The 21,234-nt window shown below is 38.2% G+C and overlaps 1 protein-coding gene and 1 long non-coding RNA gene across 6 annotated transcripts in view; one reads left to right on the forward strand and one right to left on the reverse strand.

The window, feature by feature from the left end:
* Positions 1–21,234, reverse strand: part of ACSL3 (acyl-CoA synthetase long chain family member 3) — a 109,996-nt gene that overhangs the window by 25,924 nt on the left and 62,838 nt on the right. For all 5 annotated transcript variants that reach the window (XM_048863339.2, XM_048863338.2, XM_048863342.2 and 2 more), the window contains 7 exons: positions 20,642–20,819; positions 10,439–10,548; positions 7,580–7,718; positions 3,236–3,386; positions 1,950–2,073; positions 1,577–1,648; positions 212–351 (listed from right to left, as the gene is read on the reverse strand). In XM_048863339.2, coding sequence (XP_048719296.1) covers positions 212–351; positions 1,577–1,648; positions 1,950–2,073; positions 3,236–3,386; positions 7,580–7,718; positions 10,439–10,548; positions 20,642–20,819 — 914 coding nt within the window. The remainder of the gene's footprint in view (positions 1–211; positions 352–1,576; positions 1,649–1,949; positions 2,074–3,235; positions 3,387–7,579; positions 7,719–10,438; positions 10,549–20,641; positions 20,820–21,234) is intronic.
* LOC125642288 (uncharacterized) lies at positions 16,904–20,064 on the forward strand. The gene is made up of 3 exons (XR_007358355.2): positions 16,904–17,017; positions 18,387–18,472; positions 19,332–20,064. It is a non-coding gene; the product is annotated as an uncharacterized LOC125642288 (long non-coding RNA).

The raw sequence follows: 21,234 nt of genomic DNA on the forward strand, positions 1-21,234 counted from the left end.
ATATTTATATTAATAAATGCTGAAGTAATCCCAACTGAACTACAGACTCATTGTGTGACTTTAGGCGAGTCAATGTATTGTGCCCCAATCAAACAGTGAGCTTTAAAACTAAACAAAAGTATGACTTCACTAAAGACCACATATTGCACTTATAGCAATATTTTGATGAGCATTTAAAAAGACCCCTATAAAAGTGGAACTGAAAATCTACCTGTCACAAAGTGGCGTAGTGTAGCCATTTGAAATCTGCTCCATTTTGTAATTGTAGGCCAATATAAACAGATTCCTTTGGAAACTGGTCATTTCGTTCACTTTATTCATGACATTTTTGTAGATCCGATCCATGATTTCCTAGTTACATTAAAGGATTAAATACAGATAAGCAAGTTAATAGCAATACTAAATTTAGTGCACTAAAAGGTAAACATGAGACGTAGAAATGCTAGTACATTTCAAGGCACAAATCCTTGCCTATTGCTCCCACTTTTACAGGATACCTGTATCTGGGGTAGGATCTCTAGGACAGACCAAGGTGACAGAGCAGCAGTAAAATGCACTCCCAGTCTGAGCAGGTGCACAGTGCAATCCTAATTTACATCCTGCCTGCAGCATAAGTGCTGTATAGCCAGGGGTCTTAACATCTCCTAACCAGCATCTCATGCTGCACTGGCTATGGTGTGCAAGCTGGCATGTTTGCTAACTCTCAGTGTTCTTAAATGCTATGGAGTTTACTTCTCCTGCTTATACAAGGGTGTGGACACCTCCCCTCACCCCGAGCCCTTTCCTATCCCTTCAGCATTAGCAAAGCCTACAGAAGGACACCGTCCTCAGTTTATAGTTAAATGGTAAAACATGGATGACCTAACAAAAATAATGATAAAATCTTAATGTACAAAGTACAGTATTACTCAAATATTTTGAGATTTTTGATGTCTTGCACTACACACTATCTGAATTTAGAAGTATAAAACTGTAATCTAATTACTGCTAAATACCACCTTTCCAATGTTTCATCAGTAATATACCTCAAGGTGCAAAGCATACCCACTACATTCTTTGCCCACAAAAGGCCTAACTAGCTTGTATATTTTTTCCCTTTAAAATAACAAATGAACGTATGTTTACGCCAAAGCCAATTTTCCACATTCTTTTTACATAATGCTGGCAGACTCATTGCTCTATAAGGAACATTTCTTATTAGGAGACAATAGTATAGCACACTCATGACAAATAGAATAAAACGTCTTCTACAGATCATATTTAGCTAATTTTACTTAAATCATATTTATACTACCTACTATTAGCAATAGTGTGATAAAAGTTGAAATTCCAACGTGTAATTTTCGCATCTGGTTTCACATTTTCAAATAGTGTTAGTCATCTAGTATGTAAGAATGTTCACACCACTGTGTAAATATTTATATACTTTTTTTTAAATACAGAGGCCATTATGTAAACTATCAACGCTAAAGGTCTTCTCATCCTTGTAATTTACAGTAACTATCAAGATATTACTCCTCTTCGTCATGTAACATTTGAATGACGAAATATCTTTAAAAGAAAGCATTAAACTTACCGGTACAGATGCCATTAGGGTAGGTCTAAGCATAGTAACATCTCCTTTGCTTCCTTTCTTTATTTTAGAGGACTAAATATGGAGGAACATAAAGTTTAATGGAGGATTTGTGAAAGGTTTGAATATGTAAATAGAAAAGTGACAGTTTACTTAATTAGAAAACCAGTGATGTCAGTTTATAGAGCCTTCACCTTAAAAATTGCTTAGAAACTAGTCTAATGTATTGATATAGAACAAAAAATATACCCATTTATATTTTGGTATATAAAGATTTTCTTATTGCTTTCCTATTAAAAATTTTTAAACAGCTATTAAGAGATCCATCAAAAGTTGATCTTTTATTGTTATGTTGTGACATATACAAGTTACGTACCTGATCAGCTAATGTCTGGGGTGAGGAGTAACCAATACGGCATCCATGAGACAGACAAACAAGTTCAGCACTTAATTCCAGAACATGAGCAAGAGGCAAATATCCAATATAAATGTCTTTTTCCCTGAAAAGTTTTTAAAAGATACATTCATATTGTACTATTTAGTGTCTTCATGACAATCATTTAAAGCCAAACTGTATTTACAGCCTCCAAAGAACCAGAGAAGGTTAAAGAATGTGTGTGTGCCTGAAAACCAATCTCAGTATTCTTGAGCATATATGTGTGGTTTCAAAAGTTGTGAAATGTTCATTTTAAATTTAGGGGCACTGAGGAAACTATGTTATTTACTTATCAGGGAACAAAAGATTCAAAAAGTGATCACTTATAACTAAGACCACAAAGACTTCTCCAGAGGCAAGAGTCTATGCTATACCAACTAGAGGGGCAGCACAGAATTGACAGCTAGAGGGGAAAAGAAGAGAAGGGGGCTTTACCCTACCTTTGTGCTCTCCTGATTCCGGGGTGCTCCGGTGCTTCAGCGGTCCCAGACGTAATTTAGACAGTTCTAAGGGGCTAACTTACATCAGCTTCCACAGACTGCCCTCTGAGCCACAATGCTGCCCAAAATCTCTGCAGCACTCCCTACTGAAACTCTGACCCTCATATGCCACTGCTGCCCTGGCTTGTTATTTGGATTTTTGCTAGTCATTTGGATTTAAAAAAAAAAATCTTTAAAAAAATAAATAAATAAAAATAAGTCACTATTCAGAATATTCCTAGTAAATGCTTTAACTTATCTTTCAGTGAGATGTCATGCTCTTATCTTAAAGCTAAGATCTACCACATAGTAAATGGGCAAATAATCAACAGCACTTCCTTTGAAAAACGTGGATAAAATAGTTGTATGCCTGCTTGTGGTCAACAACTTTGCTGCTGATACAATGAAACTCTCCACATTAAGGGGAAAGATCATCCTTTTGGGCCACAGAACTTACTCAGGGGTCAGTCCAAGACTGTGGAATGAACTCCCAATGGAACTAAGGATCACCACAAACCTCACCACTTTCTAGTCCAAGTGCAAATGTTTCCCTAACACAAATACATGGGAAAAAACCACGACTAATATCTGTCAGAATAATAATGCACGACTGAAAAATGCCCAGATACTATGGTGGCAATGAGTGCAGTAGAAGACTTTATATAGAATAACTAGTTATACAATAATTAATCTATGATTGCATGTAATTACAAGCCATCTTTAATGAAAATTTCTATTGGTACATACCCCAAATGAGGAATTCTTTCAGCCATCCCAGTTATACCAGCAATAAGGTTGCTATGAGAAATCATGACTCCTTTTGGAAGTCCTGTAGATCCACTTGTGTACATGATTACTGCAATATCTGAGGGTACAGGCCTGGCCTGCTGTTTGCTTACTGTAATTTTTATTAAAAAAAATTATGCACAATGTATAGAAAGCATATAAAATGTAGTATCTTAAATACTAAAACATATTATAGTGATTATTCTGATAAGGAACCAGACACTACTACTTCTGTGACAATTAATCCCAGGAACCTTCACAGGGAGAAAGAAAATTTGAAGTGCCCCCTAACTTCTCTGCATCATCTATGAATACTGCGTAGCTACACTATGGTAAAAATCAGACTCTGTGAGTTTACTACATCTCAACCACACACCTGGATGGAAATGGGTGGGAAGAATGGGGAATGAACAAAGCTTTTGTTCCCACCCTCAACGTGCTGGACAGCAGAGCTGCACTGGCATGCCAGGAGATGTCTGCTGCACCAGATATAGGGCAGGATATATACCCACCAGACCAGTGAGGGGAACCAGGAGCCTGATTGAATCAATCTGCTTGTGTGCGCTCCTGGGGCATAGCAACACACTACCTTACACATAGGGCTCACGGCAAAGCCACAATTGAGCCAATGTCAATTCTCAAAACCGTGTTCTGTTCACCTACTATAACATCTGTGAAGATGGTGTAATTCATTTGAAATAAGCAATCCACACCGAACTGTAGAAATGTAGGCCCTAATCCTGCAATTTATTTCCTGTAATTAACTTTTTGCTTGAGTAGTCCATTGACTTCAATGCACTAAGTTAAACACATGCATAGGTGTTTGTAGAATTGGGGCCCTTATTTGTATATAAAATTATATTTGCTATATTTGTAAGTTTACTAGTGTTAGGCAAACTAAATCACCTTTTGTTTATTCTTTTGCCCTTGCATACAGGGTTCTGTTTTATATGCAGAGCTGGTAACAGTAAGTCACTTTCCATTATAAGACCCTATTTTCAGTTGCTTATAACATTACCAAATGTTCCATTCCAGGTGTCTGTTGGAGGTTGACTATATTTTTAATGTTTATGCAAAAACGGTTCAGCTGTTTCTCAGAATGAGATAATGGAAAATACACTGTTTTGCGCATGTTAAAAAAGTTTTACAACCATTTCGTAGAGCAGCTCTAGTGCCTATATATCTTGGAGCAGGAATCTGAAATACAACAGAGCAGTCTCCCAGGTGTCTGGGGCATGTCTTTTTCTGCCACCACGAAAAAACTTGTGCCATTTCTAAGCTACTGTTAGAATCTGGCAACTAACATCTCAGAAGATCCCATCTACACAGAACAGGACTATTCCTGCAACTGCTCTCCTAGCAGCCAGGTCCACTGTGGTGTTAGCACAGGGACAGAGGAGGGATACATGCTCTCAATGCTCTTACTGCTGGTATACACGCAAAAGAGGAAACTGCCTGACTGGAATGCAGAGTGGTGAGGAGCAGGTGTGACAGAAACATCTGTTGGGTGAGCAAAGGGGAAAACAGAGGCTGAGTAGGTAGGGAAAGACAGGTCTATAATCAGTAGATATCACTCCCTTCCAGAACCTGGAATAGAACCTGGGATTTAGAAGGGGGAGGGATAGCTCAGTGTTTTGAACATTGGCCTGCTAAACCCAGGGTTGTGAGTTCAACCCTTGCGGGGGCCATTTACATATATGGGGCAAAAACTGGTTGGATGATTTAACTGGGGATTGATCCTGCTTTGAGCAGCGGGTTGGACTAGATGATCTTTTGAAGTCCCTTCCAACTCTGATATTCTATGATTTCAGAGTAGTGAATGAGACAGCCCTCTGCAGGACCCTGACTTATCTGCTGTAGAGGCTGCAAGGTGCATAGTGAACAATGCAAGGGACTGCAGGGGAAAAGGGATATTCTTGTGATTCAGGCAGCTGAACGGCAACTTGGAGAACTGAATTCTATCCCTGTCACACAATTCCTATGTATTTAGGAAGTCACTTAAGCCAGATTTTCAAAGATATTTAGGTGTCACCATTGCAACGCCTAACTGATTAAGGAGCCTAAAGGTCATTTTCAAAAGGGATTTAGTCACTTTGTCACTGAGATTTTGGTTTCTAGTGGCTAAATCCCTTTTGAAAATGAGATTTAGATTCCTAAATCTGTTTAAGTGTTGCAACACTGAGCATAGCAATACCTACAGACCTTTAAAAATCTGGACCTTAAACCAAAACTTTTCACAAGGGCCCACTAATTGGGTGTTCTTTATTTTATGGATGCTCCACTTGGAACACATAGGTTAAGATTTTCAAGAATACTGAACACTCAAAACTGCAACTGTAATCTACTCAAGGCTGTGCACTGAACATATGAACTGCTATACAAACGCTAAACACTCTAAAAAAACCAAAATCAGGCCTTAAGCATCTCCAATTGGGCACCCAAAATTAGCAATTACTTTTGACAATCATGGTCTTAATCTCTACAAAACCTCAGTGCCTGGTTTGTAAAATGGGGTAATACTACCACATAACACATAGTAGTGTTATGAAGGAAAGGCCATTAATGTTTTTAAATGCTCAAATATTATTACAGTGATGAGTACTGCAGAAAAGCCCATGAGAAAAATAATAATTCTGTATTTAGAGAAGGGTTTGCATGGTGTGCAGTAAATATGGAATGGAGCACTGAGGAGTACAAAAAGAAGTATTGCATAGCTACCCAACCAGAGAATATTGTCCATCATGGGCACTGAATGAAACAGGGTCCAATGAAAGAAAAAAAAGGTGTTCATGTAATTAAAGAGCATATCATAATGCATAGGACCAAGGGGGTTGAATTAAAGTTGCATGAGGAACCCTAATTATGGCATTTTCTAACTTCTGAAAGCTTTACTTTGCAAAGTTATCATTCTTTTAATGGAGTTTTTTGTATGCAATATTAAACAGATTGAAGCAAGGTGAAACATAAGGCCTTCTATTTAGTAAAGTCGAACCTCAGAGTTACAAATACCAGAGTTACGAACTGACCAGTCAACCACACACCTCATTTAGAACCGGAAGTACACAACTGGGCAGCAGCAGACACAAAATAAAAAAGCAAATACAGTACAGTATTGTGTTAACTGTAAACTACTAAAAAAAACAAAGGGAAAGTTAAAAAAAGATTTGACAAGGTAAGGAAACTGTTTGTGTTCTTGTTTCATTTAAATTAAGATTGTTAAAAGCAGCATTTTCCTTATGCAGAGTAAAGTTTCAAAGCCGTATTAAGTCAATGTTCAGTTGTAAACTTTTGAAAGAACAACCATAACATTAAACATTTCAGAGTTACGAACAACCTCCATTCCTAAGGTGTTTGTAACTCTGAGGTTCTACTGTACTTTGAACAACAATATTCAACTGATTCAACATGAAGTATAGCTGTACTAAGTTCTGCTGATAGTGGGCTTAACATTTTAATAGCACATAGAGCTAGCTCATCAAAAAGGAACACAATCATTTCTTTAAATGGAGAAATTAAGCCCTTGTAATATTGGGAAAAAAAACTGCCCAAAATATTATTCCCACGTAATTAACAGCATGTACTAACCACACACCCCTCCTCCTAACAGTTCCATCCAACATTCACATGACCTAATGATTAAAAGGATTGTGTAACCCCAATAAAACACAACACTCAGAACTGGGAGGGGAGGAGTTCAGAGGAACTCCATGCATGACATCTGAAATAATCAGATTAACCAACTTTTTAGCACTAAAAGTGAGAATTTTCTGCCACTTAGTGAGATGCATTAAAACATTTAATGTCAGGGAAATTCAGATTTCTGGTTCTAAGGTGTTAAAGAAATTAAAATTAGAATTCAAGAAATTGGCATAATATATTTTGAAACCTTCTAAAATACAGTAAAAATAATTTAAACAAAGTTTTAATAGCTCTTGATTTAAAACAGATTTTACGTGTTACTTCTAGTGGGTATTTATACCCAAATTTACCAAACTGTACATAAAATACACTATACAGCTTTAATGCAAGTCTTTCCACCCTGCTTTTTTGAAAAACCCAACATGTCAAGAGAAAAAGCCATGTAGCCAAAAAAAAAAGGTGAAAGTTTATAGATTTGTGTGTTTTTCAAATTAAAACTTTTCAATAACAAGTTGCATCAAAAAGCACTTTGTAAGATATATAAAATGTATACATAAATGATTTAACAAGATTTTCAGCAGTAAAGGGCTATCATCTTCCTCTCCTGACTCAGTCAGGTTTAGTTGGACAAAAGTTTCTCCAATCCAAATATTTAAAAGTACATACCATTATCTGCCTTGGCCCCCATTGCTTGCACGGAAGCCATAGTGTGAACAATGACACCCTTGGGGAATTCTGACCATGTTGTTGGTTTGCCATCCACAGTAATAATATGTCGCAATAGTGGAACCTGAGAAACAATTTCCTGTGGAAATGGATACATATGTTTCATTTTGCACAGAAAGCTAGTGCAAAAGTTTGTGCCAGGAAAGAAACAAAATATTTTTACTGAACATGTTAAAATATTATTGATGTAAATGACTAAATTGTAATAGTGTCACTCTTTGGGTGAAAACTGCAGATTCCCACGGTCAAGATTTCTGGGACATCAGGGCTAATTTAAGCGTTTCTTTAAACATAAAATTAAGGCCAAAATTTTCACAACTGTCCACTAATTTTGGGTGCCTCCATTTTTGTGTGCTCTTGTTGAGACAGTCAGATTTTCAGAATACTGGCCACCTGCCACTCCCACCAAATATTGATGAAAAGGATCACCCTGTCAATTCAAAGGTAACACTGAGCTCAGAATGGATGACTGAGTTTGTCTTCTCTATTATTTCTTGAAATGCAATGTTTAGTATGGTATTTAAAATATGCTCTGCAGCAAATAGAAGTCTAGCAAAATGAATAGTCAAATAGTATTTATTACCGAAAGCAAAATCTAAGTTTTAGAGCACCTAAGAATACGGATCACAATTCTAAGGATACAAGGCAAAATATAAAATGCTGGTCAGAGAAAATTCTAACACTCATTCATTTCTAGTTTTTATTTGTTCAGTACGAATTCTTGTAACTATCCAAAAGAAAATTTAAAAATACAGTTTAGGGATTCCTGACTCTAAATGGAATAACACAATTTTTGGCTTAAAAAAATGTGTTGCACCAGCTCAGGGGTCTAATGGCTGCACAATGTGCTACTAGGTGTGGAATGCAAATTAGAAGTCCCATCTGCAGTCAGTAAGGTCTTGGAGCACTCTGAATATTCTGCACTCAGCTTCTGGAGAAAAATGTAATTTGAAGACCAATCCAACAGTCCTAATGACTAATAAACTGTTAGGTATATATTAAGAATCAGTCTTAATACTACAATTAAGGGTTAGATTCATTTCTGAGTGGGAGGAATTAACTATTTCACAAATAGTTTTCACTAAGTCTATGAAAAATGCTTTCTTTTTAATAAAAAGAAAAGGAGTACTTGTGGCACCTTAGAGACTAACAAATTTATGCTCAAATAAATTTGCTAGTCTCTAAGGTGCCACAAGTACTCCTTTTCTTTTTGCGAATACAGACTAACACAGCTGCTACTCTGAAACCTTTCTTTTTAATCTTATCCAAACCTCTTTATGGAAATAGTTACAAAAATACAGTAACTAGTTATACTACTTTAGAATTTATAAAAAGGTAGTTAAATTTCTGCATATATGTATTAGCTAGTTTTTGGATCTTAAATTATTTAAGATTTCAAACTGAAGCCATAAATGAATGACAGAGCATTTCAGACTTTTGTTTGAGTAAAACTGACGCCACACTAAGTGTGGCCATTTTTAGGCTGGGGAAAATTCTCTCATCAAATTTACTTATTTTTCCAACTACCATGCTAAATTTAACATATTCTTATTTGTAATTAAAAAAGGATGCTATTAGACTTGGCAGGTTCAACCTTTAAGCTACTTTAATAAAAATGTTTAAGCTGATCTCCCATTTCAAAAATGACACTGACTCAAAAACAAAGGCTGCCACTCTGCACAATCCACTGTCTGCTGGGAAAACAATTAATAATAAACTAGGAGCGCTAAATTTTGTCACATTTATTATTGCATATATACTTTATGCATAATTCTGCGCTGCCTATTTGCTTAATTTCTGATCACTCAGGATACTGAAAATACATAACCATGATCTCAGAATGCTTTACAGAATACAAGTAGATCTAACCTCACCTGCCCTGTTTTCTGCTAAAGGTGACAGATTCAAGACTAACTCTTTTATTCTCTTTGGCATTGTTTTCACAAGCCAAATGTGAGCATTTTTCTGCACTAATCCAGCTCCAATGGTGCAAACTCTTTTGTACTGAGGTATTTTAAGCTACCCAGCTCAGTAAGGTTAAATAAGATATTAAAAATGCCTGCACCTTGTCTACATAATAGCCTCAATTGGTAGGACCAGTATAGCTGCACCAGTACAAGTAAAATGGTTACAAATTTTACCTGTGTAGTGGCACTACCCCATCCAAATTCGTCTACCGCAACCATCAACTTAGTATCTGAACGCCTCAACCCTAGTAAGAGAGTTAAATCACTGGGGTAACACTTTCTTAAGTCTTGTTCGGCTACTTTAGATGTTAGTAGATGGATAAATTAACATGTTTTCTTGCTTACTTATATAACTTATGAGTCTGATTCTGCACTGCACTGCTTTGCAAAAGGGTAATGGGATTATAAAGTATGTGTAAACCCCTAACAAAATTAGACTGGTAGCTTTTTACACCTCAGCACTGTAACATACAACAGGTGGGCAGATTCCTGCTATCTGTAAGTAGCCCTTCTGGTTTCAATGGGGTTGTGTATGGGCTCACATTCCACCCATGCATTGCATATTAAAAGATTAATGCCTTACTTTGTACTGGTACAGATAACTGTGCAAGAGTCAAGGAGCATAAAATCAAGCCCTACATTTTACTTTAGATGTTTCTTGTTCTCTTATATGGTAAAAAAAGAAATAAATCTGTAACATGTTAAATACATGCATTACAAAAGGCAAGTAAATCAATAAATTGGGCCATATACATCAGCCTTTAGTCTCCAAAAACACCAGATCACATACACTACAACAGAATTATTCACAAAGAAAAGGCATATTCCTTACCTTCAATTTTGTTTGCATCAGTTCTTTACTAGTAATGATGGTTGTCACCTCACTTTCATTTAATCCATGTACTATTGCTGGGCCTCCTAAAGTAGCATACAGTGTAACAACTGTGGGAGAAAAATAAACTTGATGAATCCTTATAATAAATATTCAAGATATTTCAAAGGTCTTCAAGGAGGAAAAAAAAAGGGCCTCAGATTAACCAACTCAGGCAAGCTAAACTGCTAACCTGTGTTGCCAGCTAAGGTAACGGCCAAGAAGATATGTAGTCTTATGATAAAATATGTTATATGCATTTAAAAGAAATGAATGCAAGTTTTAGTTTCTTATGAGAGAAATCAAGAACAAATGTTGCTTATATGAGTATTTGTAGTTAAGCAAGCAGTAACTGAATATTCCAAAAATCATACGAGCCTGTGTAACCCTCTCTAGACTTGCTCCTCAATCTTCCTAGCTTTTATCATTTTAAATTCAGGAATCTGTTCTTAATTTGTAAAATTTTACATTGTACTTAATCTTCCTGCATAGAAGAGGACTAACTTTAATTGATTAATTTCTTGTTCCAAAAATCATATATTCTATTACTAGACTTTTTGAACTGGTGACTTGATCAGAAGCTATTAGTAAGTTGTAATTAATACAAGATTGAACTTTTCTTAGTTTAAAAATGGGTTCAGGATTTCCCTTCAAACAATTTTGACGAATAGCACTTACAATGTCTGTCCAATACACAAATTTTCTGTGTCTGGTTGGTATAGATGAAAAAAAATTTGCAACTGGGAAGCTCTGAAGTCAAGCTGCTTTTCTCTCCCTTATCCTCTCCCACCCATTCTCTATATATACACATACATACATATAAAAAGCTCTACCATATGATGCACTTCTAATGATTCCCATTGCTATTATCCATGCACATTATCTATAGCTAAACATCTGAAAACAATTAAATGGAAACAATCCTGATTCACACACTTTGTATGAGTTTGCCCCAAATCATTTCAGCTGTAATGAAGAAATAGGAGCTGGAGTGGGAGGATCAGCACTGGTTGCAATTATACAAATGCTATAGTAAATTCATATACTGATATTATTACTATTAAACAAGCCCCTACACTGATTTTCAATTACATGCAACATTCAGTTAAATTATAATATGCATAACTGTAGTTTTCAGAGGTATGTAGTAGTTAAAGGTAAAAGTCTTCTTGTGCACCAAATGCCAAATTCAAGTATTTTATTTAAATTAACTCACCTCAGATTTGTGTCTTTGAAATAGGGCTCACTGAACAGAGTATAAACATTTGCATAAACAGCATTGCTTTTACTTATAAATTATGTAAGTAAATAAATGTTTAATCTTGAAAGTCTAATTCAGTTATCTGCTAATGAAGTGAAAAAATTTTTTTTTTATTTCCTGATTTGCATACTGTAGAATATATAGTATGTGACACTTTATAAAGTAATTATTTGAAATATTTGTTCTTCAAAACAACAACTACAACGGTTTCCCTTAAATTTCCTAAGCTTCCTCTATATGACAAAAATAGGATCAGTTATCCTTTTTATTTTTGCGGTGTTTAGTAGATTACATTAAAATCACCAGATCTGAACTGCCTACTGCTGGTCTTTTCAAACATTGATTCCAATTCTGCAATCAGATCTGCATATGCAGACCCTTGTGCCTCCGTGGTAGACCCAATGAAGTCAAAAGGAGTCTGTAGGTTCATCTGTGGATATCCAACAGCACGATCAGAGAAGAATTGTTTTTTCATATGATAGGAAGAACACTAATAAAAGAATGCATAAAACACCAATCCTGGAGGAGGAAGGAGGGAGGGGAAGATGGGTAATTTTGAATGTGTATGAGCAAGACAATATACCAATTTTTGTCCTTGTGGAGTGGGGCAGCTGCCCCATTCTGGCATGGAAGGGGTTAAAGCAAGCCAGAGAGGCTGCACAGAGCCCCAGCCAATCTTGGAAGGTCTTACTGGAAGCCAGTCAAGTGGAGGCTTGAAAGCAGCCAATCAGGGACAGGCTGGGCCCTATAAGAGGGCTGCAGGGTAGAGAGGAGCACACACTCTCCCTGGAGGGAAAAGGGAGAAGAACTGGCTCTCAGAGAAACATTTAAGACAGAACAGAACAGGGCTGGGCAGGATCAGTAGAGGCTAGGAGAGCTCTAGGCTGACGACTGCCAGACTGGGGCCTTGACACAACGGGGCAGAGAAGGTGCTGGGGCTACGGGGAAGTGGCCGAGGGAAGTAGGCAGTAGAGAAGAGCTGGAGGAGGGCAGTAAGTGGCTGCCGTTAGAGGGTCCCTGGTTGGGGCCCAGAGTAGCAGGCGGGCTTCTTTTCCCCCAACTTGCGAGTGATGAGCATGGCTAAGCCAGACTGCAGTTTGCCCTTGGAGTAAGGGGCTAGACTGAGGACTGCAGTGAGCCACTGAGGGGAGTGATAGAACCAGAAGCTGCCAGTCCCCCGGAATGGGGGGGGAGAGGGGAAGAGTCAGCAGAGCAGATACAGCTGGAGAGCACTGTCCAGAAGCGGATGCCGCGGTCCGTGAGTGACATAGGTCCAACTGTGAGGACGGTTGAGACAGAGAGTAATGGTAAGCAAAAACACCACTAGCAAAGGCGCACCGCTTAAAGCACTAATTCCCAAACCAACCAGCAGGAGGCACCACTGTGGTGAGTGTGCGCCCTGTTACACCTTGCTAAAGTGTTTTTACACAGGTCTTATAAAAGAACTGAACAATCTGCCTCTTCGTCCAAAATGTTTTGAGTTTCTCTATACCCAGAACATGCAAATGAATGGGCTTACAGCTGAACTAAGTAATCTCATGCACACTTCCATGTCCAGGGACTATTAGCCCAGCATTTTAACCAGAGTATGGTTAAGTAAAGCTTTTCTGTACTGGAAATCAGCATCCACTAGTATTCTACTTGAAACAATGTAGTAAAATATACTCTTTACGATTGTTTTTTCCTACCTTCCTTATTTTCCTTGGAATTACTTGGGGAAAAAAATATTTCCTATTGGTGAAGGCTACATTACACCAGAGAGCCATTGGTTTATTGCATTCACACAACTATTTAAGTAGGCAGAATTATAGATACAATGGATTAATTCTCGTCCCACTAAAGTCAACTTCATCAGGGCCAGGATTTCATGGTGAGAAAAACTGCACTATTCTGTTAAATACCTTCCATATTTTAAGAATAACTCATGATTAGGAAAGCTGTAAACCTCAGTAATGACTTCATACTTAAAAAAATTGTACACCCAAATTTCATTATTACAATTTGTGGGAAGAGAACAGATGTCAAGGCTGATTCCCCACTCTGGCATTTCGAGTGCTGAAGGTGGGGGCCCGCAAGAATTCTAAAAATTAATACTGGCCACTCCAGGCTTGTATTAAACTCCCAAGATTACAGTTTCTCTCTGACCTTGGATGGGTAGATGCTGCCACCACCCAAATGCAAAAAAATCCTTTGAAACCAGAAAGGTGCACTTGGGAATTCCTTCCTGTGGGGTACCCTCAAGCCCTTTCACACACACACCCCCAACCCCCTCCCGGGGAACAACTGAGAAAGAAAAACAAAGGAAATCAGCTGTTGCCACTAGCTAATTTAACAATATATGCACAAACCTCTTAGGACACCAAAAAATCCAGCCCTGTTCTTAAAGGTAAATTTTATTAAAAACCAAAAAAAGAAAGAAAATAATCTGGAATTTAGGCTTTTGCTAGATTTAAAAAACCCACTTACAAAATTTAAACATCAAGAATAACCTTCTTGAGGTCCAGTTTAAAGATTATAAGCAAAACAAAAAGCATTTGGGGTTAGCATAGAGGAATCCACAAACCAATAAGAAATAAACCTAACTGCATCTTTCTAGACATTCCCTAATTTACTTATATATGTGCGGTTTCAGATAAGTAATCTCTAGGTATGATTTGATGGTTTTTCATCTGGCTTAAGCGTCTCACAGCATAACTGCTCCCTGTTCCCCTCTTTCCCGGAGAACCACAACACACAGACAAAGGGAAAGTTTTTTTCCCAATTTTAAGAAGTTCTAGCCCTCCCATTGACTCTCTTGGTCAGGTGCCCACTCCTTTCCTTTTACCTGTGGGCTTATTAAGCTTTTACAGGTAAAGCAAATAGAGAACCACCACCAAGAGGGATTCCATAGCCAACTGGCTGGCTGGGAGTCTCCAAAAGGGAGCTATCCCCTCTCTCATTTATCACAACAGAAGAGGAGAAAGGGGCAGAAAGAACCATTTAAAGGGAAGGGGGGGGGAGGAGGAATTTACAGTATAAGTCTAAAAACAAAGCTAACTTTACTTTTCCAAAATGGAATCCCAACTGAGTAGTGAAGAAAGTTTAGTGCAGTTCACCTCCTGGAACAAGTTGCAAGATCACTAATTCTTTTCACCTTTGACACAATCATTTATTACAATGACAAGTTAAAGCACAGAAGGTTTGTGCCATTATCAGAATCAGATATTTTTAAATTTCACTTGGGCTTTTATCTGGATTTAGTTTGCTGAAATTTTTAACCGGAGGAAAAACCCGTTACAGTTTAATGATATTATTGCATTAGCTTTATTTTAGTAAAGTTAGGTCCCAATACCACCAAAGAAAAAGTCTTAGCCTATCGGTGGATATGTAATTCCTGGAACTAACAACTCACTATGGTATACTAAGAAAAAGGCAAAAGCAGCCAGTTTCTTTTAATCAAAAAAGTTAATCATCAACCTTTATTTTTTTTCCTTGTTAAAACAGTCTATCATAGTTTGGAACTGTTGCAGGGCAAATGCACATGCACATTGTTTTCTTTAATTTGGTGGGAGAAAAGGACAGAAGAGTGCCTCTAGTTCCCACGAGCTCTCTCCACTTAGTCCAGTGACCCCTGTTATACAAACAACTTAGCAAAAATTTAGTTTCCCCGAGCCAGCTAGCGTATTGAAACTCCAAAGTACTTGGAAAGAAAAGTATAATCTCTCGAATAATAATTTATATAATTATTCACCTACAAAGCAAACAAGTGAAAAACAAATTAGTTATGTGACAGAGCTGACTAGGCTGAGAGGTTTATATAGTTTACAAGATGGTGCACTGACGTCATGGAGAAAAAGAAAAAGTGAGCTATGACAGCTGCTTGCCACTATCACCAATTCTGATCTGCAAAGTCATCACTACTCAGCAAAGGTATCTAACACTTTCTCAGGCACATCTGAGACTGCATTACATATACAATATTATTAAGTCTGAAATTTAACTTCTATTTGTATATTTGATTTTGGTACTGATCCAAGAAAAGTTAGAAAACAAAAACAAACTTCCAAGCACTAAATTTGTCAGCTGATATGAGGTGAAATCCTCACCCCATTGAAGTCAATGGGAATTTTTTTCATTGATTTCCATGTAGCCAAGATTTCACACATTAAGACTAGACTCATTCACTCCCTACTATGTGTCAAACGGACAAAGTATATTTTTCATGAAAAAGACTTCTGTGAGGGAGTCAAATCCATCCTAGAAAAAAAACCCAGAGACGTCCAACCTCAGATTATCAATGTATTCGGAGGCTATTAGGGAAAACGTAATACATGACCTTATGTTTTTGTGGTGTTACTTAACACTGACTCAGGTCTTTCAGTTGTTCCCTGTGGGTGGGTAAGAGGTTTTGTACATGAATAGATTTTGAAAGAGGGAAAAGTTCAATGCAACTTCTACATTACCAATTTAAACTAGTCATGTAAATCACTCTCACACATACACACAACTTCTTTGAAGCTTTAAACAATTTACAGGTCTCGAAATAAAAGGTAAGTATAAAAAACTGAATATGTAGGATTTTTCTAATTATCAAATCATCTTAGTTTTGTGCCATTCATGAAATATATAAAATACACCAAAATACAGGAGTAAGTCTGCTGATGGATAGAATGTTTTTATGGACTATCAGTGAGTATAAAGCTTGTATCACTAGCATATATTTTGTTCATACTGTACCATAAAAGATATCATATTTTACATTCCAAGTGTATGGTGCAGTACTGAAGGAATAAGTCTTCCTTTCCATATCTGCAAATTGGGAAAATACTAATACTCATATGTATAATTTAGCAGCAGCACAATAAGTGAATCATTTACCATATTGCTAAAGTTAGTTAAAATATAATTCATTCTCTTCTGACTACGTGAACAGTGCATGATACAATCATCTGCCAACAAAAAAGTCAGCCAAGTTCACACAAGATCACATTCTGCTTAGACACTAAATAATATGTCAGACAGTGAGCTGAAGCACGTCTCAATGAGAGAATTTAAAACATTAGGCCAAATAAAATAACTCCACACACCACTCTACACCATGCATTGGGACATTTCACTATGTTAGAATTTTTTAAGACTTCTTAAAATTTGTAAATCTATTTCATTTCCAAGGATAAAATAAATGATCTGTGCATCTGTATCTTATTCCCTTGGGTGTTCATTCAGAAAATAATGGATTCCACAGAAGTGGGAGAGGATGGATCTGCACAGGTAACATATTCTGAGGTCTCCAATTAGAGGTGAGTAACCCTGCTCATTTGAGAATTGCCTGTGCAGACCCCTATCCTTGGCAGACTATCTAACAAGCATATTTATTGTTATCTAACAATAGGGATATTTAAAGATTACAGGATTGCTTCCCTAGACTGTGTAGACTCAAACCTTAAAAGCAAAAAAAACTGATAAAAATATCAGATAAGTCAATTCAGTTGCCCAATTTTAGCTAATAGCCTCTACCCCAATATAACACGGTCCTTGGGAGCCAAAAAAAAAAAATCTTACCGTGTTATAGGTGAAACCGCGTTATATCGAACTTGCTTTGGCCTTGAGCATTTCCGTTAAGTCACTTCCCACACCCTGACTGACCCCTCAAAACCCCCGACCCATCCAACGCTGCCCTGCTCCTTGTCCCGACTACTCCCTCCAGAGACCCCCGCCCCAACCACCCCTCCCAAGACCCCACGCCCTATATAAGCCCCCCTGCTCCTTGTCCCCTGACCACCCCCTCCGTAGACTCCCCCGTTCTTAATCACCCCCAGAACCCCACCCCCGACCCAACGCCCCTGCTCCCTGTCCCCTGACTGCCCCATCCCCTATCCACACCGCAGCCCCCTGGGACTCTCACGCCTTATCCAACACCCCCGTCCCCTGACCGCCCCACTCCCAGAACCTCCGAACCATCCAACCCCCACTGCTCCCTGTCCCCTGACCACCCCCCAAGACCCTCTGCCCCTTATCCATCGCCCTGGCCGAGCACCCTTAACAAGCCGCTCAGAGCGGTGTGTCAAGCCAGATACGCTGACCCGCTGGAGCGCGCAGCCCTGCCCCCAAGAGCGCTGCTTTACCGGGTTATATCCGAATTCGTGTTATGTCAGCTTGCGTTATATCAGGGTAGAGGTGTATTGTTATTTTTATTATAATAGTGCCTACAGATCTCAACTAAGATCAGGACCCCATTGCGTTAGGCACTGTACAGATATTTAGGGATGAAGGGACTGTCTCAAAGAGATGATAATCCAAACATACAAGACTGGGGATGGGATGGCACAAAGTGGGGGGGGAGGAGTTGTTTTCATAGACAACAAGTCTGTGAACTATATTTGCTATTTCAGCTGTGGATCTGTGAAAAAGTCACATGGGTTCTTTCTTGCTTTTATCTTCCTGATAACACTGAGGACTAGAAGCATGAGAGAGATGACATGGTGAATACTGACACAAGAATCTAGAGAACTGAAGAGAGCGTTGTGTCTAGTGGCAAAATAAATCTATTTGGGGGTTCCTCTGTTTCTGAAATACGGACTTGATTATCGCATCTTTCCAAGACCACTCATCATGAGCATAGTACTTGTGGGTCAGGTGATTTGCTAGGATGCTTTCTTTGCCTTGCAGATGGAGAGACTGTACGGCCCTTAACTGCCCTTTATTCCAATACACCGAGTCTGGCCTCTTCCTGCTAATCGAACAGTTGGACTCAGGTGAGCCACCAGCCAAGGCTGGATGTATCTGTTACATGTACAGCTCAGGTAGGAAGAGAAAATGGGGCTCCCTGACCAGAGCTGTCCAGAAAAGCCCATCACAGCAGGGAATCTGCAATACCTTGCTGTGTGTTCAATAGAGCCTGGATTTCATCCTGCTGGGGCCAGTAAAACATGCATAATCACCAACACAGATTTCTCAGTGTGTTCTTGGGCTCTTCCAGCATCTGATCTCTTCTGGATGAGGTCTCCCAAATGAAAGATTCTGAGTCCAGCATTACACCTTCACTCACGAGGCTCACCTTATAACATCTGTTGCAGTGAAATAGGCAACAGAACAGGAATATTGTGGAGGAATATTGTGAAAAGGCAAAAAGGAGACATAGGTGCTCAGTTCATAATAGTGCCTTAAGAAAAAGGAGTAGTTGTGGCACCTTAGAGACTTAGAAAGTCTCCTCCTACACATCAAGTAAAACAGTCTACTTACAATTTCCCCTAAACAATGCATGCATCCTAACAAATGTTATCACAGTCCTTCAAATGAAGCTAACCACTGTTCGCTGGACATCGTAAGTGACTAATAGACATCCTTAAAGAATTAAGAAAACATTTAAATACAGTGCCATAAAGCCTATATTACCACTATACTAAATGTGAAATGTAAGCAAGGAGGCTGCAATGACTCCTGACAGCTTCTGACATTGTCTTGGCTCTGAAACAGCTGGTCCCTATTTCAGGGTCTCTGGTGTAGAGTTTCGGTGCAAATACAGACCTTCTGCAAATGCTAGAGTGTGTACAGATCTCCAAACAGAATCAACATTTTTACTATTTATTTCGTTTCTCCTTTGTTTTCACTTAGATGGATTTTTCGAATGCTGCTTTTACTAACTAGTCTTGAGTGTGTGAAAAATTCATCTCAAGAAATGGCTGGACCAATGTGATCACTTGAGGAAGAACAGCCATTTTCTTCGGCAGATTGAAGAAAAGTGGTGAACGGAAATGCAAGAGATCAGCGGGAATATAAATGCAGTAGGAGAAGAAAAGAGGAAGACGAGAGAATTAAGACAGATAAATGAGGTTTAGGAGACCTACATGGCCAACCAAAACGGGTTCCTCAACTAACATTATTAGTCCTAACCAGAACAATGTAGCTAATTAAAGTGCAAGTGATTTAAATCTAGTTAACTTTACTTAAAACAGAAAACTTAGGGCATGTCTACACTTACCTCCAGAGCGATCGATCCAGCAGGGGTCGAATTTATCGCATCTAGTGAAGATGCGATAAATTGACCGCCGCGCGCTCTACCGTCAACTCCGGTACTCCACCGGAGCGAGACGCATAGGAGAGTTGATGGGGGAGTATCAATAGTCGACCTGCCGCAGCGAAGACGCCACGGTAAGTAACTAAGTACGTCGACTTCAAGTATGCTATTTTCGTAGCTGAAGTTCCGTAACTTAAACAAATTTAGCTCGCCCTCCCCTGCCCCCTGGGGTAGACTAGGCCTTAATTTGACAGGTCAATTCATGACAGTGAAGTGATAACATAAGGTTGAAAGAAAACTGGGTAATCTCAGATACACTGATATACACTGTTGGTCTGATATAATAAAATAAATATAAATCCTTCTTCAAATCAAGTTTATAACAGTGAAAAAGTCATCTTGTAATGCAAAACATAGCAAGTGTCCAATCTGAAATCTAAACCATATAAAGTGTAGATATACATCTGACTCACTTAATTCAATTAATTCTTATATGTTTTTTTATTTATTTTATTGTAAAGGAACTACAGCAACCTGCACCGATTTGACAGCAAAAAAAATTGAAGATTGTAAGCAGGGCACAAACTGGTCTGAGGAAGATATACTTACTTAACTTTTATGTATTTATTGAGACTCTACTACAATTGGGGATTGAGGTTTGATAGAACACACACAGGTTTCTGCATCTAGAGATTTGTAACGTTACACACCAGAACAGAATTGGACAGACTTAGCTTAGCATCATAGATACTTTTCATTTGAGATTAAAATATTTTATTTTATAGAATATATAAAAATAATAAAACTTCTAATACATGAAGTGACCTCAAGATCAATTTGAATTTTCAGATTGTGTCATGAACCAAAAGATATTAAAAATATAGGGTCAGTGAAGAAAAGTACTTACGTTGGTAATTGCACATAAAGCAGGCCTGTGCAACGATCATCCACTCTGCTCTAGTCTCACAGAAGATGGCAATGTTAGTCTTCGGTTGCTGCCCCAATATTGCTAAGCCATTTCCAAAATTAGTAGCTTTAATGTAGACTTCATCATATGAGAGCCAAGTGTATTTTCCAAGGATGACCTAATAAAGTAATATAAATTTATGTAAATGTAATTTAGAAAAGGGTAGGTCCCCGAGCTTCAGCAAAGATCTTTATTATGCCTTAACCCATGTGAAAATATGAACAATATAAGTCTAAAAATATTATCAAAGTTTTCCAACATTGTGGAAGTTCCACGTTTTGTCCGTCAAAGTCCAAGTTAAATGGCTCTGTACAAGAAAATTACGTGATTGTTGAGGGACCAGAAATTGGCTGTAGGATGGGTGTGGTATACTGGGACCACAACCCCATGTACAAAGCAGCACAATACAGATGTAACAAGGAGTCCGGTGGCACCTTAAAGACTAACAAATTTATTTGAGCATAAGCTTACGTGGGTAAAAACTCACTTCAAATTTTCACTCCATGCATCTGAAGAAGTGGGTTTTTACCCTT

Source organism: Caretta caretta, chromosome 9 (assembly GCF_965140235.1).
Source record: "Caretta caretta isolate rCarCar2 chromosome 9, rCarCar1.hap1, whole genome shotgun sequence".
Classification (NCBI taxonomy): Eukaryota; Metazoa; Chordata; order Testudines; family Cheloniidae; genus Caretta; species Caretta caretta.